Source organism: Macaca thibetana, chromosome 5, assembly GCF_024542745.1.
Source record: "Macaca thibetana thibetana isolate TM-01 chromosome 5, ASM2454274v1, whole genome shotgun sequence".
NCBI lineage: Eukaryota > Metazoa > Chordata > Mammalia > Primates > Cercopithecidae > Macaca > Macaca thibetana.
Window position 1 is genome coordinate 147,641,710 of NC_065582.1, and position 24,947 is coordinate 147,666,656.

At 40.0% G+C, this 24,947-nt stretch overlaps 1 protein-coding gene and 1 long non-coding RNA gene across 11 annotated transcripts in view; one reads left to right on the top strand and one right to left on the bottom strand.

The window, feature by feature from the left end:
• LOC126954669 (uncharacterized) overlaps positions 1-24,947 on the top strand; it is a 106,249-nt gene that overhangs the window by 34,236 nt on the left and 47,066 nt on the right. For 2 of the 6 annotated variants that reach the window (XR_007725683.1, XR_007725687.1), the window contains exon 4: positions 4,799-4,941. The exons of 3 other annotated variants lie outside the window; for them this stretch is intronic. This is a non-coding gene — a long non-coding RNA (uncharacterized LOC126954669). Of the gene's footprint in view, positions 1-4,798; positions 4,942-12,820; positions 12,969-24,947 lie in introns of those variants that run through there. One more of the 6 variants, XR_007725681.1, reaches the window with a different exon arrangement.
• The window catches only part of KLHL5 (kelch like family member 5), an 81,323-nt gene continuing 71,452 nt past the window's right edge, over positions 15,077-24,947 (bottom strand). For 3 of the 5 annotated variants that reach the window (XM_050790357.1, XM_050790354.1, XM_050790356.1), the window contains one exon: positions 15,077-19,910. In XM_050790357.1, the coding sequence (XP_050646314.1) occupies positions 19,854-19,910 (57 nt within the window). In that variant the 3' untranslated portion in view covers positions 15,077-19,853. Of the gene's footprint in view, positions 19,911-21,369; positions 24,718-24,947 lie in introns of those variants that run through there. The other 2 variants (XR_007725680.1, XM_050790355.1) reach the window with 2 other exon arrangements.

The following is a 24,947-nucleotide window of genomic DNA, read 5'->3' on the forward strand; positions in this document are numbered from 1 at the left end:
CAGATGCTTAAACAAATACTTGTACATGTATGTTCATAGCAGCACTATTCACAATAACTAAAAGGAGGAAACCATCCAAATGTCCTTGAATAACACACTGTGGTATATACAATGGAATATTGTTCAGCCACAAGAAGAAATGAAGTAATGATTCATGCTACATCATAGATGAATCTTGAAAACATGCTAAATGAAAAAAGCCTGACACAAAGGGTCCCGCTGTATGATTCCATTTATATGAAATATTCAGAATAGGTAGATTTCTATAAATAGAAACCATATTGGTGGTCCCGGGGGCTGAGAAGAGGGAAGAATGGGGAGTAACTGCTAAATGGGTATGGGTATTTCTTTTGGGATGGTGAAAATCTTTTGGAACTAGATGTAGTGGTTGCACAACAATATGAATGTAATAGATGCTACTGAATTGTTCACTTTAAAATGGTTAATTTTATGAGATGTGAATTTTGCCTCAATTAAAAAAAACCCTATCATCTACAAACATTAAATCTTTACTTTTAATGTGATTTTCTTGATTAAAGAAAACTAGCTTTTCAGCCAGGCACGGTGGCTCCCACCTGTAATCCCAGCACTTTGGGAGGCCGAGGCGGGTGGATCATGAGGTCAGGAGTTCGAGACCAGTCTGGCCAAGATGGTGAAACCCTGTCTCTACTAAAAATACAAAAAAAATTAGCAGGGCATGGTGGCGGGTGCCTGTAATCCCAGCCACTTGGGAGGCTGAGGTGGAGGATTGCTTGAACCAGGGAGGCAGAGGTTGCAGTGAGCTGAGATCATGCCACTGCACTCTAGCCTGGGTGACAGAGCAAGACTCCATCTCAAAACAAACAAACAAAAAAACAAATACAAAAACAAAACAAACAAAACTAGCTTTTTAGGAAATCAGATTAAAGCTTGTCATAAAACACCAGTTGAATTGACTTAATTCTGTGATCCAGGCTTTTCGTTTGTCTCATAAATAGCCTTAGGAAGAAGCTGTGACTTGCCCACAGTCTGAATACATCTAAGAAGATACTGTTATCTGGAAATCTGAATTTCTTTAAAACTCTGTGTTTAGGTCTTCATTGGGGAGCTCTCATGGACCAAAGGGTATCCCTTGTCTCAAAAATTCATGCCCTTGGTTTCAAAACTTCTGGTCATGTCTCTGAGGCGACAGAGTGAGACTCTGTCTTAAAAATAAATAAATAAAAAATTGAAGATACTACCTTTCCCAAAAGGACAGAGGAGAAGCATGCCAAAAGGAGGAAAGGAAATTATTATATCAAAAAGATACCTGCGCACGTATATGTATTGCAGCACAATTCACAATTGCGGATATGGAATCAACCTAGGTGACCATCAGCGTGTGGATGAAGGAAAGTGTGGTGTATACAGGTCAAGCATAGTGGCTCATGCCTGTAATCCAGCACTTTGGGAGGCTGAGGCAGAAGGATCCCTTGAAGCCAGAAGTTTGAGACCAACCTGGGCAACAAAGTGAAACCCTGTCTCTATTTTTAAAAAAGTGACGTATATATACCATGGAATACTACTCAGCCATAAACAAGAACCAAATAATGTATTTTCAGCAGTTTGGATGGAACTGGAGGCCATTATCTGAAGTGAAGTAACACAGGAACAAAAAACCAAATACCACATGTTTTCACAAGTGGGAACTAAGCTATGGGTATGCAAAAGTATACAGAGTGGTATAAAGGACACTGGAGACTCAGAAAGGGGGAGGATGGGCTGGGCGCAGTGGCTCATGCTTGTAATCCTAACACTTTGAGTGGATCACTTGAGATCAGAAGTTCAAAACCAGCCTGGCCAACATGGTGAAATCCCATCTCTACTAAAAATACAAAAAAATTTAGCTGGGCATGGTGGCATGCACCTGTAATCTCAGCTACTCGGGAGGCTGAGGCAGGAGAATCGCTTGAACCTAGTAGATGGAGGTTGCAGTGAGCCAGGATCACGCCACAGCACTCCAGCCTGGGTGACAGAGCGAGACTCTGTAAATAAGAAAGGGGGAGGGTGAAAGGGGGATGAGGGGTGAAAAACTACCTGTTGGGTACAATGTACACTATTGGGATGACTGGTACACTAAAAGCCCAGACTTTACCACTCTTCATCCATGGAACCAATAACCATTTGTACCCCTAAAGCTAGTGAAATAAAAAAGTTTTTTAAAAATTAGGGAAATAAGAGAATAGGAAAAATCAGCATAAGAGATGTGAAAATGTCACAAGTAGCTAGAGACTTCAGGTTTTGAAAACATACCAGAAATCTGAATTTTTCTTAATAAAAAGATATAAGAATACTCTAGTGGTATTTAAAAATACCAAACAATGGATATATTTGGAACCTAGAAAAAACTTGTTATTGTTTGAGAAATAATCTTCTGGAGGAGTGAAAATGATGGGCAAGTAATGTAACTGATTTACTGAAACATTCTTTAATAAACACTCAGGATCAGACTTACAGAGGAGGAATAATCAAAGACCCTGAAAGCTGTCCTTAGATTTCTTCTATGTGATACCCATACCCTTAGAAGGTTGGCAGGTATAACACAGAGCTGAGGCCTTAACACACTCTGGTTACATCAGGTCTTTGAAACCCTGTGACTATCCCTGAATACAGAACACATTTTTATCTTCCTGGTTAAGATATTAAAAATATGCTGTTCATAGGAAATGCTGCCATATTGCTATGGCCATACCAAACAGCTAGCAATTCCCTCCCCTGCTCCACTACTCGTCTTTGTATCTTCAAAAAAGTCACCTTAAATACAAAGATTTAATGTGTGTACATGGGCTTTTTTTTTTTTTCTTTTGAAATAATGATAGATTTATAGGAGGTTGCAAAGAAATGTCCAGGAAATTCTCACGTACCTTTTTCTCAGCCTCCTAAATATAAACATCTTACACAACTGTAATATAATATCAAAACCAAGAAATTGACACTGGTCCAAAACATACAGTTTAATCAGATTTCACCAGTTACATATGCACGTGTGTGTGTGTGTGTAACTTTATACGATTTTGCCACATCCATAGCCTTGCATAACCACAACCACAATCAAGAGACTATACTACCATCACAAGACTCCCTAGAGCTATTCCTCTACAGCCACATTCATCCTCTCCCCATATCTCTAACCTCTGACAGTTCCTAATCTGTTCTTCATCTCTATAATTAGGTTATTTTTTGGATGTTACAAAAATAGAACCATGTTGTATGTACCCTTTTGGGACTGGCTTTTTTTTTTTTTTTTTTTCACTCAGCATAATTTCCTTGAGGTTCCTCCAAGTTGTTGCTTGTGTGAAGGGTTTGTTCCATTTTATGACTGGATCGTATTCAATGGTATGGATGTCCCATAGGTTCTTTAACCATTCACCATTGCAGGACACTTGGGTAGCTCCCAGTGTTGGACTGTTATGAATGAAGCTGCTGGGAGTCAGTCTTCGTTTCCTCTGGGGCACCATGAGTAACACCAGCAGTGCCCTTGCTGGATCATAGGATGAGTCCATGCTTAGTTTCAAAAGGAACAGCTGGGTGCTTCTCCAGAGTGGATGCAGTCTTTTAAGAGAGAAAGTACTCTCTTTCAGAAATACTAACCTTGCCGAAGAAGCCTCCCACTTTTCTCTAAATAAATCTTTTTTTTTTTTTTTTTGAGACGGAGTTTTGCTCTTGTCGCTCAGCTGGAGTGCAATGGCACAATCTCAGCTCACTGCAACCTCCGCCTCCCGGGTTCAAGCGATTCTTGTGCCTCAGCCTCCGGAGTAGCTAGGATTACAGGCGCCTGCCCCCATGCCCAGCTAATTTATGCATAAATAAATCAATTTTTAAAAGAAAAGGGAAATACAATTATTTTCTTAAAATATTGAGTTTTAATATACTGTATTTTAAATTTTATTTGGAACTCAGACATTTAATTTTTCTAATTTCTCTCTCATGATTCAGATGTCAAAAAGCAGCTGATCCTGTGTAGTTTGTGATTTCACGGCATGCTAAATATAGCAGAATGGTGGGGTTGGTTGTGAGTGATAATGGCTCAGAGATAAAAATAATTGTTTATGGGGTACTTTGGTTAAAAGAATCATGAAAATAATATTTTCAAAGAAAGACTAAGAAGAAAATATAATTGTCTCTTTTTGCCCACTAAATTCTAAATGAGTTGCTCATGTTCTCTCATGATTCGGTAGCACAACCCCACCTTCATATAGTCGAACTGTGGCTACTGCTAGCCTCAACACCCTCTTTTTCTTTTTTCTTTCTTTTTTAAAAATAGATACAGTGTCTTGCTATGTTGCCCAGACTGGAACTCCTGGGCTCAAGTGTCCTCCTGCCTCAGCCTCTCAAATTGCTGGGATTATAAGTGTGAGCCACCACACCACCTTCAACCCTCTCTTAAGACTAAAAAATAATGAAGGCGGGAATGAAGGAGGTGGAATGTTTAATACAGCTCAGAAATACAGACATTAATGAGACAGGTAGAAGATAAGTTTGGGAAATAGAGTATTCAGCATAAATGAACCTGTTTCTGGTTATCTTGTGTTTTTATTCTTTAAGTTTAAACTTTAAAAGTTCTGTTCATCTTCTCACTTCCTTTGACCCTGTCTCCTTGTTACTTTTCCTCTGCCCTGGAAATCATAACTGACTGAAAAGTAAGCTTTTCCCTTCATTGGCTTATCACTGGCAAGCTATTTTAATGTAAACATCACCTTAAACTCATAAAAATGATAATTTTGAAGGTCTCGGTGCTTCTTTTCAAACCTTCATTCACTTTCTCTTATCTCTTCCACAGGGAAGGGTATCAATTTACTTCTAAGAATTCCCCAAAAGGAACAAATGGAAAATAGAATTTTATCTGCTTCATTTGCAATGTCACAAATATGGATCATTTTCATAAAATTCATCCCATACTCCTGGGGTGAAAGAGTTGATGAGGTAATGTGCAGAGAACCTTCACTGGCAGTTCTGATATCAGATGTACAGTTTTCAATAATCAGTTATTTGTAGATTATTTTCAACTCTACTAATGTTTCTTATGCATCTGAGGAAGACAAAAATATTTGCTGTGTGGAAGCTGGAAGGAGGAAGCCTAGGAAGTGGAGAACATGTATCAAGCTGAAAATGGGCCTATTTTTGTTTTTTTACTATTTAACCAAAATTTGAACCAATCAGAAAATTACAGAAAAACTGAGAGTATAGTTTAAATAAACCTTTACCCCTGAACTGTTTGAGAATAAGTTGCCAGCATGCTGGTCCATCACCCTGGAATAGTTTGTATTTCCTACAAAGACACTCATCTATAAAACCACAATACAATCATAAAAGTTAGGCAGTAAACACTGATACATTACTATCGTCTAATTCACAGAGCCATTCAAGTTGACAGTTGTTTCAATAATGTCCTTTATAGCAAAAGGATTCAATCCAGGATTTTGCACTGCTTTTAGCTGTCATGCTTCTTTTTTGTTTTGTTTTGTTTGAGACAGGGTCTCACTTTGTCACTGAGGCTGGAGTTCAGTGGGGTGATCTTGGCTCATTGCAGCCTCGACCTCCTGGGTTCAAGCAATCCTCCTGCCTCAGCCCCCCTAAGTAGCTGGGAATATGTACCACCACACCTTGCTAATTTTTGTATATTTTTTAGAGATGGAGTTTTGCCGTGTTGGCCAGGCTGGTCTCGAACTCCTGAGCTCAAGTGATCCACCTGCTTCGTCCTCCCAAAATGCTGGGATTGCAGGTGTGAGCCATCACGCCCGGCCTCGTGTCTCTTTTTTCTTCAATCCAGTACAGTTAGTCTTTCCTCAAATCTCATCCCTTAGCACATTTGAAAGTTCCAAGCTAGCTATTCTGTAGGATAACCCGCCATTTTAGTTTGTCTGATGTTTTATTATGATTAGATCCAGATTATGCATCTTTGGCAGGAACATCACGGAAGTGATACTGTGTTCTCATTGCATCCTATCACGTGGGGTAAGATATTTTAAAGAAATAGATTGTGTTTTTTAGGTTCACAGCAAAATTGAGCAGAAGGTACAGGGTTCACATATATCCGCTGCCTTACACATGCATAGCCTTCCCCATTGTCAACATCCCCCACCAGAGTGCTACATTCATTACAATTGAGGCCCACATTGACATATCATCACCTAAAGTCCACAGTTTACATTAGGGTCCAGTCTTGGTGTGATGCATTCTACGAGTTTGGACAAATGCATAATGACATGTACCCATAATTATAGTGTCGTACAGAATAGTTTCACTGCCCTGAAAAAGCCCTATGCTCTGTCTGTTCATCCTTCCCTCTCCCCTAACCTCTAGTGTCCACCGATCTTTTTACTGTCTCCATAGTTTAGGCAAGATTTTCATTTGCCCCATTATTGATGATGAACTTTTTTTTTTTTTTTTTTGAGATGGAGTTTCACTCTTATTGCCCAGGCTGGAGTGCAGTCGCATGATCTCAGCTCACTGCAACCAAACAAGTGATTCTCCTGCCTCAGCCTCCCAAGTAGCTGGGATTACAGGCACCTGCCACCATGCTTGGCTAATTTTTGTATTTTTAGTAGAGAGGGGGTTTCACCATGTTGGGCAGGCTGGTCTCGAACTCCTGACCTCAGGTGATCCACCTGCCTCGGCCTCCCAAAGTGCTGGGATTATAGGCGTGAGCCACCGTGCCGGCCGATGTGTACAGTTTGATCACTTAATTAAGGTGATGTCTGCAAGGCTTCTCAACTGAAAGTTACTCTCTGACCTTTGAAAAAAGTAAATATTCGGGGGGAGCTACTTTAAAACGATGTAAACATCTTGTTCCTCATCAAACTTCCAATCTATGTATTTATTTTATTTATATATATGTGTGTGTTCCTATTTTATTCAAATGGTTATAGTTCATGACTCATTTTTTACTTTAATTTTTTAAACTTATTTTAAGTTCAGGGGTACATGTGCGGGTTTGTGATATAGGTAAACTTGTGTCATGGAGGTTTCTTGTATGTATTAATTCATCACCCAGGTATTAAGCCTGGTACCCATTGGTTATTTTCCCTGATCCTCTCCCTCCTCCCACCCTCTACCCTCCATTAGGCCCCAGTGTGTGTTGTTCCCTTCTATGTGTCCATGAGTTCTCATCATTTAGCTCCTACTTATAAGTGAGAACATGCAGTATTTGTTTTTCTGTTCCTGTGCTGGTTTGCTGAGAATAATGACCACCAGCTCTACCCATGTCCCTGCAAAGGACATGATCTCATTCTTTTTTATGGCTGTATAGTATTCCATGGTGTGCATGTACTACATTTTCTTTATTCAGTCTATCATTGATGGGCATTTAGGGTGATTTCATGTCTTTGCTATTGTGAATAGTGCTGTGATGAACATACACGTGCGTGTGTCTTTATAACAGAATGATTTCTATTCCTTCGAGTATATACCCAGTAATGGGATTGCTGGGTTGAATGGTATTTCTGTCTTTAGGTCTCTCACCGTCTTCCACAATGGTTGAAGTAATTTACATTCCCACCAACAGTGTGTAAGTGTTCCTTTTTCTCCACAACCTTGCCAGCATCTGTTATTCTTGGTGAGATGGTATCTCATTGTGGTTTTGATTTGCTTTTCTGTAATGATCAGTGATGCTGAGTTTTTTTTTTCATGTGATTCTTGGCTGCATGTATGTCTTCTTTTGAAAAGTGTCTGTTCTTGTCCTTTGCCCACTTTTTAATGGAGTTGTTTTTTTCTTGTAAATTTGCTTAAGTTCCATATAGATGCTGGATATTAGATCTTATTTATTTTTATGCTTAAATTGTCTCCTGTTTGGCCAGTGGAAGCCCATCCAACTGGGCCACAATGTCTTTCACACATCTTCATCAGTCTTTGTGCATAACTTTGTTTTTTGGTTAGATGGTAAGATGTTCCCAGTTCACCTTGTATTTTTGATGCCTCAGCTCTGGAATCAGCCATTTCTCCAAGATGTTTTATTCTTTGTTTGTTTGTTTTTGTTTGAGACAGGGTCTCATTCCATCACCCAGGCTGGAGTGCAGCAACATGATCATGGCTCACTGCAGCCTTGACCACCTGGGCTCAATCCTCCCACCTCAGCCTCCCAAGTAGCTGGGACTGCAGGGGTGCACCACCATGCCCACATAATTTTTTATTTATTTTTTTGTAGAGACAGGGACTCACTATATTGCCCAGGATGCTCTCAAATTCCTGGGCTCAAGTGATCCTCCCCACTTTGGCCTCCCAAAGTGAAGATTTTTTTTTTTTTTTTTTTTGGTAAAAAGTGGCATTTAGAAGCTAAGACCTGGACATAAGGTGTATTTATTGCTATTCTCAGGCTGGCTCAGTTCAGAGTTAGGGAATATCTGTTGGTCTATACACCTATCTTTCTACACACACACACACACACACACACACACACACACACATTTGCATGTGTATTTATCTATTATCTGTCTCTCTCTTGAAAACCACGAGTTTACAACAATATGCCGAATTCCAATTCAATGCCATAGGGATCATCCTTGTTTTTTCCTCTTCTGTATTTGTCACTTCCTTCTCCAACAGTGAAAACCTTGTCTTTCATTTTCCTTAAGGTAATTACTAGTTTGATCAATCTTCTATGGAAACAACCTCCAATTTCTGCTACCACACCCACCCCGGCCCACAGGCCCATGTTTTCCTGCTTGGGCTCTCACTCCCCTTTCCAGGCTGTTCTCCCTCACGGATGGCCTCCTCGCACCGCTTGGGCTCTGAAAGCCCACACCATGCACAGGGGTGCTGTCCTCTCTCTCCTGGACCCTGGCTCACTCGCCACCGCAGGCTATCCCCTGGACAGGCACCTTCCCCATCATGCCCAGGCTCTAATCCCCCAGGTGCTGGGCTGTTCTCAGGTGTGGATATCTCCCTCATCCTGCTCAGGCTCTGACAGTCCGGGCCAGGCTGCCGTGCTGTGTGGATGCTGTCCTTACTCTGATGGGGGTCTGAGACCCTGTGCCAGGCCACCCCCCTGTAGCCCACGCTCCTCACCCCACTTGTACTCCAGTATCCCACATTGGGTCACTGTGAGTCTTCTCGACACCACTGTGAATGCCATCCTTCCTATAATCTACCTAATAGCTTTACAATTGAATTATGAAGGAAGGGGCCGGGTATGGTGGCTCACGCCTGTAATCTCAGCACTTTAGGAGGCCGAGGAAGGCAGATCACCTGAGGTCAGGAGTTCGAGACCAGCCTGGCCAAGGTGGTGAAACCCTGTCTCTACTAAAAATACAAAAATTAGCTGTACGTGGTGGTGGGTGCCTGTAATCCCAGCTACTTGGGAGGCTGAGGCAGGAGAATCGCTTGAACCTTGGGGGCGGAGGTTACAGTGAGCCGAGATCACGCCATTGCACTCCAGCCTGGGCTACAAGAGCAAAATTCCGTCTCAAAAAACAAACTGGCATATATGTTTATCAGCAGAATCAGACACCGCTGAATTATGATATGGTCCAAAAACAGGGAAGAAAAGGGACAGTGATTCAATTCATTCTAACGTGTGTGTGTGCATGTGTGTGTGTGTGTGTGCGTGTGTGTGTGTGTGTGTGTGTGTGATCGCCACTATGTTCTCAGAGCTAAGGTAGCTAAAAGACATGAAAAAAAATCTACTCAAAACATAGATAGTATTTAAGTAATTTAAAGTTTATTTTAAAAAATCGTTTCCCTTCCTTAATTTTATATATATATACATATATATATAAAATTTATATATATATACATATATATATATATATATTTTTTTTTTTTTACTAAGTCTTTCTCTGTCACCCAGGCTGGAGTGCAATGACATGATCTCTGCTCACTGCCACCTCTACCTCCTGGGTTCAGTGGACACGAGCCCTTTTCTCCTTCCCCAGCCTGCGCGGTGCTAAATTTTGTCAGTAGAGGGTGCTGGAGACATTGCAGAAGGAAGGGGAGAGGCAATCTGCTGCGGGTTCTGAGCGTCCCCGCCCACTACTATTTACCTGGGCCATTTCTCAGAGTTGTGTTTGCAGCGAGAAATCTCGAGGACAAACAGCAGGAGAGCCTACCACTTACTATAAAAGCAATGAAGTTCCCAAGCTCCGTGGATTCCCACCTGGAATCCTCTGTCTTGTTCCTGGGGAAATTGAAGGGCACAGGGAAGTGAACCCAACACGATATTCCTACTGCTTTCTGTGCCTTCAGTAATAAAATCCTTTTTCTTCAACCCCTGGATGTCTTCTGCCAGCATCCATGAAACCATAACAGGTCAGCTTATTAGCTCCAGTAGGGCAAAAGCAAATCTCAGATCCTGATAACTAGCCAATCCTTTCTGAGTCCAATCCTCTGTTATGGGGCATGATTATTTATTTAAAATCTTCCCTGTTCAGATGACCATGTGGTTTCTGTCTCCCGACTGGACCCTGTCTGATACATCACAGCAGCAGACGCATCCTCCTTAGGTGGCCATGCATAGTCCTTAGAATTGCGAAGCATTTGGCTGCCTTCAATGACATGAAACTTCTAATAATGGGTTTATGACTTCCTGCTAATGGCTCATCCTCTCATTTCCATTCATGACTGCTCAACTCAGCATCCCTGCTCTCTGCTCTATTGACAGCAACAGCCCTCTGCACTCAAGTCATTAACTATGCCATGCTTTCTAAAATGCCCTTCTTTTGTCCTTTCACAGAACATATTTAAAAAGAAAATAGAAAGGCACTTATGAAAGCTATCTGTGTGTGTATCCATTCATGCACACAATAGGCAGAATTATATAGCCTGTTTCTACTCACTAAAAGTAAAAACTTAAAATGTAACACAGATGTGGTGAGGACGTATCTTGGCATTAAGTATGTATCATCCTGTGTAATGTAGACAGCTTAAACTCACCTCCATGTAGCAATCTGGCAAAGAGTTTTTAAAAGGCTCTAAGGTCATACAGATCTGGTTGGTTTTGAAATTTGACTCTGACATTTACTAGCTAGTTTCCCTATCATTAACTGGGAATAGTCATATCTACTTCATACAGCTGTTGTAAAAATTAAATGAGTTAACATACATATGAAATGCTTAGCACAGTGTCATATAATCAAGCTGACTCATCCTCCCTATGTTAAAATAATCAAATGAACAAGTCTAAAGCAATTTAATAAAACTTGAATTTTTAACTCAATTTCACTTCAGTGCCTCCACAGCTAAGATATTCCCTAATTGTTTTCAGACCCAGAGAAAACTTTCTCAGAGACTCTTAGAGACTTTCTTAGGGTGACCCTGACATGTGGAGTTCAGGCCCACATTCCTCAGTCTTTCACCTCGTGGTCTCTTCTTTCAATTACTTTCTTATCATTGGATTTATGTAATGTAAATAAATTATAAAATTCCTCCACAACCCAAATATTGAGTAAAATATCAATAGCATTTGAAAATCTGTTATAAAGGACATAAAGATGGAACAATAGACACTGGGGACTCCCAGAGAGGGAAGGGAGGTAGGTAGGGGCTGTGGGGTGAAAAACTACCTATTGGGTACTGTGCTCACCACCTAAGTGACAGGATCATCCGTACCCCAAACCTCAGCATCACACAATATACCCATGTAATAAACCTACACTTGTATCCCCCTAACTCTAAAATAAAAATTGAGGCCAGGCACAGTGGCTTACACCTGTAATCCCAGCACTTTGGGAGGCCAAGGCGGGCAGATCACAAGGTCAGGAGTTTGAGACCAGCCTGACCAACAATGGTGAAACCCTGTCTTTACTGAAAATGCAAAAAAATTAGCCGGATGTAGTGGCGCATACCTGTAATCCCAGCTACTCAGGAGGCTGAGGCAGGAGAATCACTTGAACCCAGGAGGCGGAGCTTGCAGTGAGCCCAGATCGCGCCATTGCACTCCAGCCTGGACGACAGTGCGAGACTCCGTCTCCAAAAAAAAAAAAAAAGTTGTAATTTTTTTTTTAAGAAAATATGTTGTAATATTGCTGGGAGAAGAGAAAATAGACTGCTTAGTTAATGTATTAATGTATTTTAGCTGGAAGCAGTCCGTATGGCTACTTAAACAAGGTCGGGAGGGAGGAGCAGGTAGACTGAGTGAATGGGGGCCTGCTTGCTGATTGCATCTCTTGCAGTTTTATGACCAGCTGCTATGACTCCATATATTTTATTTTACTTTTTATTTTTTGAGGCAAGGTCTCACTCGTGTCACCTAGGCTGATCACAGCTCACTGCAGCCTTGACTTCTCAGGCTCAGGCAGTCCTCCTGTCTCTGCCTCCTGAGTAGCTGGGACCACAGGTGCACACCATCACGCCTGGCTAATTTTTAAAAGATTATTTGTAGAGACGGGGGGGTCTCCCTGTGTTTCCAGGCTGGTCTCGAACTCCTGGCCTCAAGTGATCCTCCTGCCGTGGCCTCCCAAAGTGCTGGGATTACAGGCGTGAGCCACTGCATCTAGCATCCATAATATTAGTCAGGTACAGACAGAAGGCATGACTGGCATTTTAAAAATTAGTTTTATTATTATTTTATTTATTCTGCTAGCAGTCTTTATCCCAGCACTGAATGGCTGGCATTTTAAATTTGAAACAATGAATTACAAACTTTAACGATAAAATTAATTTTAAAAACAGTAAATTGGCGGACAGTTCCCTCCATCCCTCTGCACATGTTCCATGCTGCAGTCAGCCTGGGCCGCTCACTACTTTCTGAAGGTATCCCGGCTTTCCCTCTTCCGTGCCCAGGTTTTCCACCCTAGTCCACTCTCCTAGGCCACCCCCACCAACATGTGAACAAGGAAGCCGCAAGGATTCTTTCTGTTCTGTGTTTCAGAATCTGTGATACTATAAATGCACACTCCAATACCTTGGAGATGGTTTACCTCAAAGACCACATATATTTCCTATTTATATTCAGTGAATAATTAGTGGAAGTGAATTATGTGAAGGTGTAACAATAGATAAAAAGGTAAGTGCTTCAATATACCCCCGTATGTGGCCTTAAGGAACTACCATTCTCTCCCCTCCTTTGTTTTATCATCTATTACTGTATAGGATCTCAGTCTCCCTACTGTTTTGCTCAATGCGTTAGATCAGAAAGTTTCTGAGGTAAAGGGATTCTCTATTGGATTAACTCACTCTCCCAGTCCTTCTCTGCTGCTTTGCTACTGAGTTTCTGATACGGAATCAGAAGTAAGTAGGTCAGCTTTTGCCAAACTTATTACCCAACATTTTTCTTCTCTGAAGTTCTCACACAACACAGTTATTCTTGTCACTGCAGAGATGGCTCTGAGTGACAGCTTCTCCCTAACCTCATCACTCCAGCTACCACTAAGCTGGGACCTCTTTCCTTCCACAAAATTTGCGCCAGGTCAGTGTGGTGACTCAGGCCTACAATCCCAGCACTTTGGAAAGAGGAGGAGGGAAGATTGCTTGACCCCAGGAGTCTGAAACCAGCCTGGGCAACAATGTGAGATCCTGTCTCTACAAAAAATAAAAACAGAAAAAAAAAATTAGCCAAACGTGGTGGTGCATGCCTCTAGTCCCAGCTGCTGACAGGCTGAGGCTGAGGCTGGGGTGGCTGCTTAAGCCCAGGAAGTTGTGGACGTAGTGAGCTATGATCCGGCCATTACACTCCAGTCTCAGAACAAAATCAACCAATCAACCAATCAACCCCCAGATTTACTCTACATCCTTTTTGTTTCTCCTTTTTTTCCCTGAAGGTGAACGTCTCCCTGAAAATCAGTACTCATTTAAGTTGAACTTTTTTTTTTTTTTTGACACAAGGTGTCTGTCACCGAGGCTGGAGTGCAGTGGTGCAATGTCAGCTCACTGCAACCTCCGTCTCCTGGGCTGAAATGATCCTCCCACTTCAGCCTCCCAAGTGGCTGGGACTATTCCCAGCTAATTTTAGTATTTTTAGTACAGACAGGGGTATCAAGATGTTGCCCAGGCTGGTCTCGAACTCCTGAGCTCAAGCAATCCCCCCGCCTCAGCCTCCCAAAGTGCCGGGATTGCAGGTGTGAGTTCTTTACAGCAGTGTGAAAATGGACTAATAACAAGGTATTTATGGACCTTAAGGGTAATTTTGACCACATTTGTTACACAGGCCATGGTAAATGATTACATTTGTAGACATTTTGGTGCCTTGATGTTAGCAAGGGTTGCACAGTAACTTTTCACACACATTCATTCTGGAGATGTATAAAAAGTTGTAATTACTTATATTAAATACATTTTTGGTAACAAAGCCTAGTACCAGATGCTGGCTTTAGATAACAGGGCAGTCTAATGACTTCTGACTTCCTCAGATAAGGAGTTTTGCCTCTGGATGGTCTGCTTGATGGCCACCAGGTGATTTTTGCTGTCCTCAAACCTATGTGAAAATACCTCAATTAAACCTAATTGTTTATTATCCACAAAGAAACATGGTGAAATGGAACCAGCTTGAGCCTGGGCAAAGATCCAGGGCACTAGATTTGCTTCCCGAGCTTCCCTGGGTTTGCTCTCTAAATTGTACCTCGTTAGCCCAAATAATTACCCAGGACTAGAGGGAAATGAGGGTGGCAGTGAAGTGTAGCAATGATGCCAATACCCACATCAGTCAATATGGCATTTCTTCAAGAGGCTTGCGCGTTGTTCAGCCCCAAGAGAAGATACAAAATAAACATGATACTCTCCTATGCCTTAGGAATGAGGACAAAGGCTGTGATGGGAGAGGTGGTGTGTTCTTACAAGTTCTTTAAGACTCAGAATGATGAAAATGTTGTAAGTAGCCTATAATTTTTCATGGCATTTGATTTTGTTTTACTCCAGTTAAAAAATAAAAAAATTACATGAGAATTTATTATCTAGTCACAGTAAAATTAAATACCATTTTATTGAATATTTGTTTTTGAGTAAGACTTATTAACAATTCCAAATATTACAGAGTTCATGAAAAGATATCTATTTCAACTTTTAGAAAACATTTGTGGAATGCCTGCCATGTACCAGATGGAGGGGAGTTCCTGTTAACTCTCCCCTCATGGCTCTCAGTGTTTCTCACTCCCTTCTTAGGTTGAAATTAAGATTTAAGAGTCTTTCTGTCAGATTTTTAGAAATTAATTTATTAGCAAATTACATTGAAAAAATTCTCTTCCGGATGTATGTAAATCCAGTGTTTTGATCCTAGTGAAGCGTACAGAATGCTATTATTATGACATTTAAGTATCATAACATAATGTAGCTAATAAAGCTTTTAAAACATTATGGTAAAGCGTATGTGAAATTTACCATTAGTGACATTGAGTACCTTCACCATGTTGTGCAATCATCCCCAATAAGTAATTCCAGAACGTTTTCATCACCCTAGAAGGAAACTCCTTTTTAGCAATCACTCCCCACTCCTCCTTTCTCTCAGCCTCTTACAACCATTTATCTGCTTTCTGTCTCCCTGGATTTGCCTATTTTGGATATTTCATATAAATGCACTCATGTGATACATTGCCTTTTGTGTCTGCCTTCTTTCACTTGGCAAAATGTGCTCACGGCTCATCCATGTTTTAGCATGTATCAGTACCTCATTTCTCTTTATGGCTCAATATTCCATTTTGCCATGTGTAGATACCACAGTTTGTTTATTCATTCATCAGCTGATGGCCATTTGGGTTGTTTCCACTTTTTTGGCTACTGTGACTAGTGCTGCGAAGCATGTTTGTGTGAAAGTTTTTGCTTGAACACCTGTTTCAGTTCTTTTCAGTATATGTCCAGGACTGGACTTGCTGGGTCATATGGTAATTCTTTAACTTATTGAGGAACTGCCAAACTGTTTTCCACAGTGGCTACACCATTTAACATTCCCGCCAATAATGAATGAAGGTTTTCAATTTCTCCACATCCTCTCTAACCCTTATTTTCTCTATTATTTATTTTTTACCTATAGGTTTAGATCCTAGGTCTATTTTCTTTTTTAAAAGTTATCGTCATTCTAATAGGTGTGAAGTGGTATCTTCCTGTGGTGTTGATCTGCATAATGACTGATGACATTAAGCATCTTTCCATGTGCTTGTCGGCAATTTGTATATCTTCATTAGAGAAATGTCTATTTAAGTTCTTTGCCCCTTTAAAATTGGGTTGTCTTTTTGTTGAGCATAGGAGTTCCTTATATATTCTAGATACTAGTTCCTTAGCAGATATTTAAGATTTACAAAGATTTTTTCCCATTCTGTGGGTTGTCTTTTCACTTTCTTCATAGTGTCCCTTGATATATAGAAGCTTTTAATTTTGACGAAGCCCAATTTTTTTTTTTTTTTTTTTTTTTTTTCTGTTGTTGCTTGTGCTTTTGGTGCCATATCTAAGAAATCATGGCCAAATCCAAGGTCATGAAGACTTATTCCTATATTTTCTTCTCAAAGTTTTATGGTTTTAGCTCTTACATTTAGGTCTTTGATCTATTTTGAATTAATTTTTATATATGGTATGAAGTACAGGTACAACTTCATTCTTTTGCATGTGAATATTCACTTGTCTTAGCACTATTAGTTGAAGACACTGTTCTTTCTTCATTGAGTGGTCTTGGAACCCTTGTCAAAAAAATCAATTGACCATAGTGTATTGACGTAATTTATTTCCGGACTTTCCATTCTACTCTATTGCTTTATATATTTTTATACCAACACAACACTGTTTTGATTGAAGTAGCTTTGCAGTAAATTTTGAAACTGGAAAATGCGAGTCCTTCGCCTTTATTCTTGTTCAAGATTGTTTTGAACAAACTTGAGTGCCTTCAGTAACTTGCAATCCTGTAAAAATTTTAGGGTCAGCTTTTCTGTTTCTGTAAAAGGGTCACTGGAATTTTAATGAGGATTTTATTAAATCTATAGACTAATTTTGGGAGTAATGCCATCTTAACAATGTTAGGTCTTCCAACCTGCCAGCACAGGATATCTTCCATTTATTTAGGTCTTCTTTAATTTCTTTCAGCAACGTTTTGTACTTTTCAGTGTCCAAGTCTTGCACTTTCTTGGTCAAATTTATTCGTATTTTATTCTTTTTCATGTTATTATAAATGGTTTTAATTTTCTCTCAGGTTTTTCTTAGACTTTTGGGTGTTGATCTTGCAACCTGCAACATTGCTGAATTTTTAAAATCAGCTGGAATCATTGTGTGGATTCTTTAGGATTTTTAGTACATAGGACCATATTTTCTGCAAATGTAGTTTTACTTCTTCCTATTTGGGATTCATTTTCTTTCTTTTTCTTGCCTAATTGCTCTGGCTAGACCTTCTAGTATAATGCTGAATAGCAGTGGGGAAACCAGGAATTTTCATGATATTAGGGGAAAAATTTTCAATGTTTTGCTATTATGTTGTTAGCTGTGGGTTTTTATGAATGTCTTTATCAGATTAAGAAAGTTCCCTTTTCTTCCTAGTTTGCAGTGTTTTTACCATGAAAGAGTGTTGGATTTTGTCAGATGCTTTTTCTTATCAACTGAGGTGATTATGCTGTTTTTTCCCTTCATTCTATTAATATGGTATATTACATCGATTGACATTTGTGTGTAGAACCATGTTCCCTGCACTTCTTTGATAAATCTTGCTTGGTCATGCTGTATGATCATTTTAATAAGCTACTAGATTTGGCCTGCTAGTATTTTGAAGTTTTTTTGCATCTATATTCATGAGGGATATTGGTCTGTAGTTTCCCTGTGAGGTCTTTGGCTTTGGTGTTAAGGTAATGCTGGCCTTGGAGAATGGGTCACAGGGTGCTCCTTTCTATTCCATTGTTTGGAAGAGTTCGAGAAGGATTAGTGTTAATTCTTCTTCATATGTTTGGCATAGTTTGCCAGTAAACTCATTTAGTCCTGGACTTTCTTTGCTGGGAGATTTTTGAGTAGTGGTTCAATCTCTTTACTTGTTATAGGGCTGTTCGGAATTTTTATTTCCTTTTGAGCCTGTTTTGTCAATTGGTGTGTTTTTTAATCTAGGTCATCTAAATTGTTGGCAACAATGCTTGTTTTTATGAATAAATTTGTTTATAGTTAAGTTGCCTAAAATACCATGCAATTCATCTAATAGGTATAAAACTTGAAATATATTATATTGCATCTACTTTTCTAAAGCAAAATCTGTAAAATTCCATAAGAGATTTAAACAATTAAAATAAATAATTCCTCACATAAAATGAAATTTTTTTTTTTTTTTTTGAGACAGAGTCTTGCTCTGTCACCCAGGCTGGATGGAGTGCAGTGGCGCGGTCTCGGCTCATCACAAGCTCCGCCTCCAGGGTTCATGATTTTTTTTTTTTTTCTTTTTTTAGTAGAGACGGGGTTTCACCGTGTTGGCCAGGACGGTCTCGATCTCCTGACTTCATGATCCACCTGCCTCAGCCTCCCAAAGTGCTGGGATTACAGGCGTTAGCCACTGCGCCCAGCCGAAATCTTTCTTTTTCTCCCTAGTGGTAGGAATAGTAAGAGTGAAGACTGCTGAGTGAGATGGCCTTTGTATGAATCCCTGCTCTGCCACTTACTTGCGGTATATAACCTTGGGGCTAACTTCTCTGTACCCCAATCTCCTTAGCTATAAAAAGGTAATAAAACTACCTCATAAGGTTGTTGTGAGGATTAAGTGCATTGATGCATACAAAAACTTTGATTCTTAGTTCACAATAAACAATATTAGCAAATATTATTTTCCATAAGGTGGTTACTAATTGGGGTTAAAATAAAAAGCATCTTAGACATCTCAATGACTTATATCTTGTAGGATTTATCACAAAATGCTACTGCCCAGTGCATTTTTGCAAACAATAACAATTCACTGAGAGTAATAACATTTACATATATAATTAGAGTTTACAAATGTAAAAAACTTAGGGTAACAAACACTTTAAACTTAGTTTTTAGACATTCAATAAGCCCATTCCCCCACAAACTTTGATTACAAAGAAGCACAATGGGTTAACTGTGGCAAAACATAAGAAATAAGGAGGGGAGGCAGATACAGACTTGAGAACATAAGGATATCCAAAAAATTTTGTCAATATCAAAAGACAAAATCAAAGCATCTTTTATAATATAAAACAAATCCATATAATTAAATACTAATTAGGTGAAAGAACATTATAGGGTATATAACATTTATTTTCTCTACATAAATTTGCATATCTTAAATTTAATGCAAAACATCATGTTTCAACTTCAACTTAACATCATAACATGTAGTTCTTGGTGAGTCTAGATGTAATGGAATGAATATTTAAATAGACTTCAAAGATCCTATCAAGTTTTTATTTGGTTATTGTTGCTTTAAGTCCTTAATGCTTTTCTTTATTTATTGGACTAAGCCAATTTTAGAAACAAAATCCACAACCAACACACATATAATGCAGATGTTTCTGAAAAAACTAAATAGTGTTATCTTTAGTGTATCATTAAAATAGTGGTTGTGGTTAAACAAGCAAACAAATTACTGCAACTCATGTATGATAAGCTTACAAAAAGTAGCATTTTAAAGTTTCATCTGGTGTGTCTGCACTGTAGGAAAATAAATCTGGATGTGAGTAAGATGTGCTTGACTGAATTAAGTGAAACCCCCAGTTAGCACTGGGTTATGTTCCAGGGCAGTGCATTTGTCCTCACATATTACATCAGGAATGTGTGTTCACAATCCACCAGCTCCATGTTTTAATTTACTAAGAAATGAAAGGAATTAATCCTGGTCCATCCACTGCTTCCTCCTTTGTTTTACTATCTTCACTTTGAGATCAGGCACTTTGTGCCCAGGATTGTGACAATGCACGTTTACTAAAAATGTATCCATTGATAGAATAATTATACTAAATTAATAAGGGAAGACGGTGTCTTCATGTAGAAAACAGAGCACTAAATTATAATTTTACAGTCACAACACAAGCTCCAGCTCTTCCTAGGCACAGTGGAGCAACCTGAAAAAGAAAAAGAGATATGTATTGGATTTGTAGGTTAAAATGTCGACACTACTATACCAGTTGGTGAAATATTGAAACAGCCTGTACTTGTTGGCAAAGGGTTGCCGCCCTGGCCCCTGCTGTATCAGTGCTGTTTCTGGCCTGGTCCTCTTCCCAAGAACCACCCTCCGTGGCAAAGCTTCACAGACTAAGTTGTTCTGGGTATATCATGATTGTGTAGCATTCACTCTTCTTTAAAGGTGATTTTTAAAAACAGCTCAAGAATTAATCTACATGAAACACTCTATTTTAGCCAAAATGATGCACAGTATGGATATGAAGAAATGCTGAACACTTACAGTAACACTGTGACCAATATGGAGGAAAGATCAAGTTTTATCTAGAGAGGTCTAACAGCCATGCTGTCTCAGAGATAGCACACAAAATACTCTGAATGCCTGGGGATCTGCTTATTCTAGAAGAACTCGTAACCTCACATTTTTTGACTACCTTCTATGTGCATGGCTGAAAAGTCTAAACCCATTCTACTACTTTTTAGCAGACTAAATAAATAATAAATGCTACCCATCCAACTCCCCTAGGAGTGGAAACAAACTCAGTGAATGAGCTCTGTTACAGTGAGAGAGAAGTCGGGGGAGGGTTGCTAGGAAGGAATACAATCTAAATTTATGGATAAAGAACAATTCTTAAATCTTTCACCTCTTTTTTAAACAATAGGAACTCTAGACACTGGGTAATTTATAGTGGAAATAAAAGTGTGAACAAAAATAGTTTTTGAAGAATTACTCTGAACGCAGTAAGAATCTATGCATTTGACCCAGGAGAGTTAAAATGTTAACATGGATTGGGGGGGTGAGTAATGAAAAGTACTAGGAAGGTTTGCTTTGTACTTATATATGTTAGGGTATATACTAAAGTATTTTTGTCAAATGCCAAAATGACTTCCTAATCAGTTTGACCCCATAGACCAATGAGAAGATTTTAAGAACAGGTCAAATTTCAGTTATAAGAGAATACTTAGCAGTTCTCCATCTGAATCAGTTGTTTTGATCACTGTAAGTCTCTTGGAACAATCAAATAACCTATTTTAAAACCATATCTATTTATAGCATTATCAAACTGACCTCAAAAATCATTTATATCAAAATGTCAGTTTATAATTAGTAGCTCTTCTCAAATCACCCAAGACATTTAGTCTCTACACTGTGAATAGTTGACACTGTCATGACAACCAGCTAGAAAGTGTAGCTTAGAGAATTTGTATACAATAGAATCACAATCAATCAATCAATCAATACAATCAATCAATACAATACAATCACCTCTTGCTTTGAGGTAAGGCTGGTAGTGAGGGGGTAGTGGCTTAGGACTTTGTTATCTTGTTTTAGTGCCTATACAAATGTCCATCTGTCAGAACACTGAAAGGAAAACTTCAAAATTTTTTTGTTTATTTGGCTTGTTTTTGAGACGGAGTCTTGCTCTGTCATCCAGGCTGGAGTGCAATGGTGCCATTTCAGCTCACTGCAACCTCCACCTCCCGGGTTCAAGCAATTCTCGTCCCGCAGCCTCCTGAGTAGCTGAGACTATTGGCACACGCCACCATACCTGGCTAATTTTTTGTATTTTAGTAGAGACAGGGTTTTACCATGTTGCCCAGGCTGGTCTCAAACTCCTGAGCTCAGGCAAACCATCCGCTTCGGCCTCCCAAAGTGCTGGGATTACAGGGGTGAGCCACCATGCCTGGCCCAGGAAAACTTACATTTTTCAGATACTATGAAAATGAGTTCACATTTTTAGGTGCTTTAACATAGTAATAGAGGTGGCTTACAAGAAAAATAGCTATGTGGACACTGATGATAAATTTTGATATGAGATTATTTAGCATAAAGTATTAATTATAAATAATAACAAGTCTCAAATAACTGGCTGATAGGGCTTAAATCATATATATAACTGGACTTAGGGCTTAAATACATGTCAGAAAAAGATTCTTATCTTTCTGAGCTCCTTGGGTGTCATTCACAACTGTTTTTGCCATAGTGGGAAGCTGATACTAGGTAATCATCTAATTTCCAATGAAATCTTGTAGCTCTCAATCTTATCCCTTCCTCCCTCCATCAAGTGATCTCACTTAAGAAACAGAATAAAGCCCACACAATCTAAGTCCTTTTTTTCTATCTTTTTCTTCACACTACACTCAAATTCTTATCTTTTCCCAAGCTTGGAGGGTAAGATCTTTCTTCTAGTCTGAGGGTGACCAGTCTGCTTTTTTTTTTTTGCGAGGGAGTTTTTGCTCTTGTCGCCCAGGCTGGAGTGCAATGGTGTGATCTTGGCTTACTGCAACTTCCACCTCCCAGGTTCAAGCGATTCTCCTGCCTCAGCCTCCCAAGAAGCTGGGATTACAGGTGCACATCACCACACCCAGCTAATTTTTGTATTTTTAGTAGAGATGGGGTTTCACTATGTTGGCCAAGCTGGTCTTGAACTCCTGACCTCAGGTGACCCACCCGCCTTGGTCTCCTAAAGTCCTGGGATTACAGGCATGAGCCACTGCGCCTGCCCCCCAGTCTTTGCTCCTAGTTCTGTTTCCTGCCCTTTTCTCAGAAAGGTGCCCTTCAAGTTTTGCTTTCTTTCTTTCTATATCTAGAATCTTTCTCTACCCTCTTGTCATCTCTATTGTGGGAAAAAAAATCCTTGGCTCAAATTCTAACTCTACCATTTATTTGCTATGTGGCCTTGGGTTAGCTGTTTAACCTTTGTGTCATATTCCTCATCCTGTACAGTGGGAAAATACCAGAACCCAACCTTATAGGTTTGTTGAAGATTAAATTCTTTACAGTGCTTAGAACAGAGCCTGGTCTGTAAGATGTGCTGAATAAATATTCACTTTCTATCATCATCATTTAAAAACTGCATGCCTCTCTAGCTCCTACACCCTATTCTTCTGTTTACTTTTTTTTTGGACAGAGTCTCGCTCTGTCACCCAGGCTGGAGTACAGTGGCACGATCTTGGCTCACTGCAACCTCCACCTCCTGAGTTCAACTGATTCTTGTGCCTCAGCCTTGTGCCTCAGCTGGGACTACAGGAGCACTAATTTTTGTATTTTTAGTAGAGACGGGGTTTCACCATGTCGGCCAGGCTGGTCTTGAACTCTGGCCTCAAAAGATCCGCCCACCTCGGCCTCCCAAGGTGTTGGGATTACAGGTGTGAGCCACTGTGTGCCTGGCCTCTTCTGTTTACTTTTGAAACTGTGTACTGGCTTCTGCTTCTATCAGATTCTCAGAGAATCCCATAACTTTACAAATGACAAATCTTCATTCTTTCTTATACTGTTGAAACTCCTACTCCTCCCTTTAGATGCTCTATTCCATTGTCTTCTGAGAACTTCTCTCCTCATTCCTTTTCTGTTTTCTTTAGAGACCACACCTCCCAATTCAACCCAGCAAGTGTGTGTATATAAAGAAAGATCAACAAGACTTGGCAATATCTCTTGAATCCATCTACATTGAATGCTTCAAGCCTTGCAACTGAAGCAATCCTCTAAATATTTTTCCTTTTATCCAGCCCTCACTTCCCCTGCCCCTAACCCAACCTACGTGACCCCAACTGCATCATTCACTTGGTTGAAAGTTTCTGCTGGCTTCTTGTTACCAAACTCTTTAGCTTGGCCTTCACACATCCCCATTCTTTAAAAAAAATTATTATTAAATGATTATTTATTTTTAAGAGACAGAGTCTTGCTCTGTTGTCCAGGCTGGAGTGCAGTGTCATGATCATGGTTCACTTCACCCTCAACTCCTGGGCTCATGCGATCCTCCGCCTCAGCCTCCCAAGGTAGATGGGACTACAGGTACGTGCCACCACACCTTGCTAATTTTTCAAAAATTTTTGGGCTGGGCATGGTGGCTCATGCCTGTAATCCCAGCACTTTGAGAGGCCGAAGCAGGTGGATCACGAGGTCAGGAGTTTGAGACCAGCCTGGCCAACATGACAAAACCCTGTCTCTACTAAAAATACAAAAATTAGCCGGGTGTGGTGGTGGGCACCTATAATCCCAGCTACTCGGGAGGCTGAGGCAGGAGAATCACTTGAACACGGGAGGTGGAGGTTATAGTGAGCTGAGATCGTGCCATTACACTCCAGCCTGGGTGACAAGAGCAAGACTCCATCTGAAAAACCAAACAAAACAAGACAAAAAACCCACAAATTTTTGTAGAGATAGCATCTCACTTTGTCACCCATGCTGGTTTGGAATTCCTGGCCTCAAGTGATCCTCCCACCTTGGTCTCACAGATCTCCATTCTGACCCCAATCTTCCTCTCCAGTAAGCACTCCTCCTCCTCTCAAGCATAGATCCTTATAACCAGTCATACTTCAATATGTCTTAGGTAATTCTGCTTTGGTGACATTTCTTTCACATTTTCTCACAGTTTCTTCTTTCCAATCTTTTTGAATTGGATCAATTCACTAAGGCTTAGTTTAAATCCCACTTCTTTCTCACTAAAGCTTTCCCCATAACCACTTTCTTTTTTCTCTTATCTCCTGTATCACTTGGCGCCTGTACCACGGGACACTAAATACCCACTGCCTTGTGTGGTGCATTCTCCCCTTGCACATGTAGATCTTACCTACCCAAGACCTTAGGTTACATGACCGTGGGGCTTCACAGAAGCTTTGTTTTCTTGACAATACTTACCATTGCTCCTTGTATACAATACAATCTTGGCTCAGGTAAACATTTATTGTCTTTTATGTACCAAGTACGGAATTCGGTGTCATAAGCACAAATTCCTGATTCTGTTCCTGGTGATGATGGAAGCAAAGATCTCAAAAGATCATTCTTAGAAGTGCTAGACCCTCCCAGAAATACACAAGGGTGAAATTCTTTCTGTTAGTAAGATTGCCAGATCAGGTTTCTTACTTAGTGTAATTTAGGGTTGCCATCTTCATTAGGTTATCAGGACTTTAATCTGCTCCCAAATATCAATGGGTTGAGTATTTAAAAATCACTGCTCATGCAGGGGCAAGTTGTT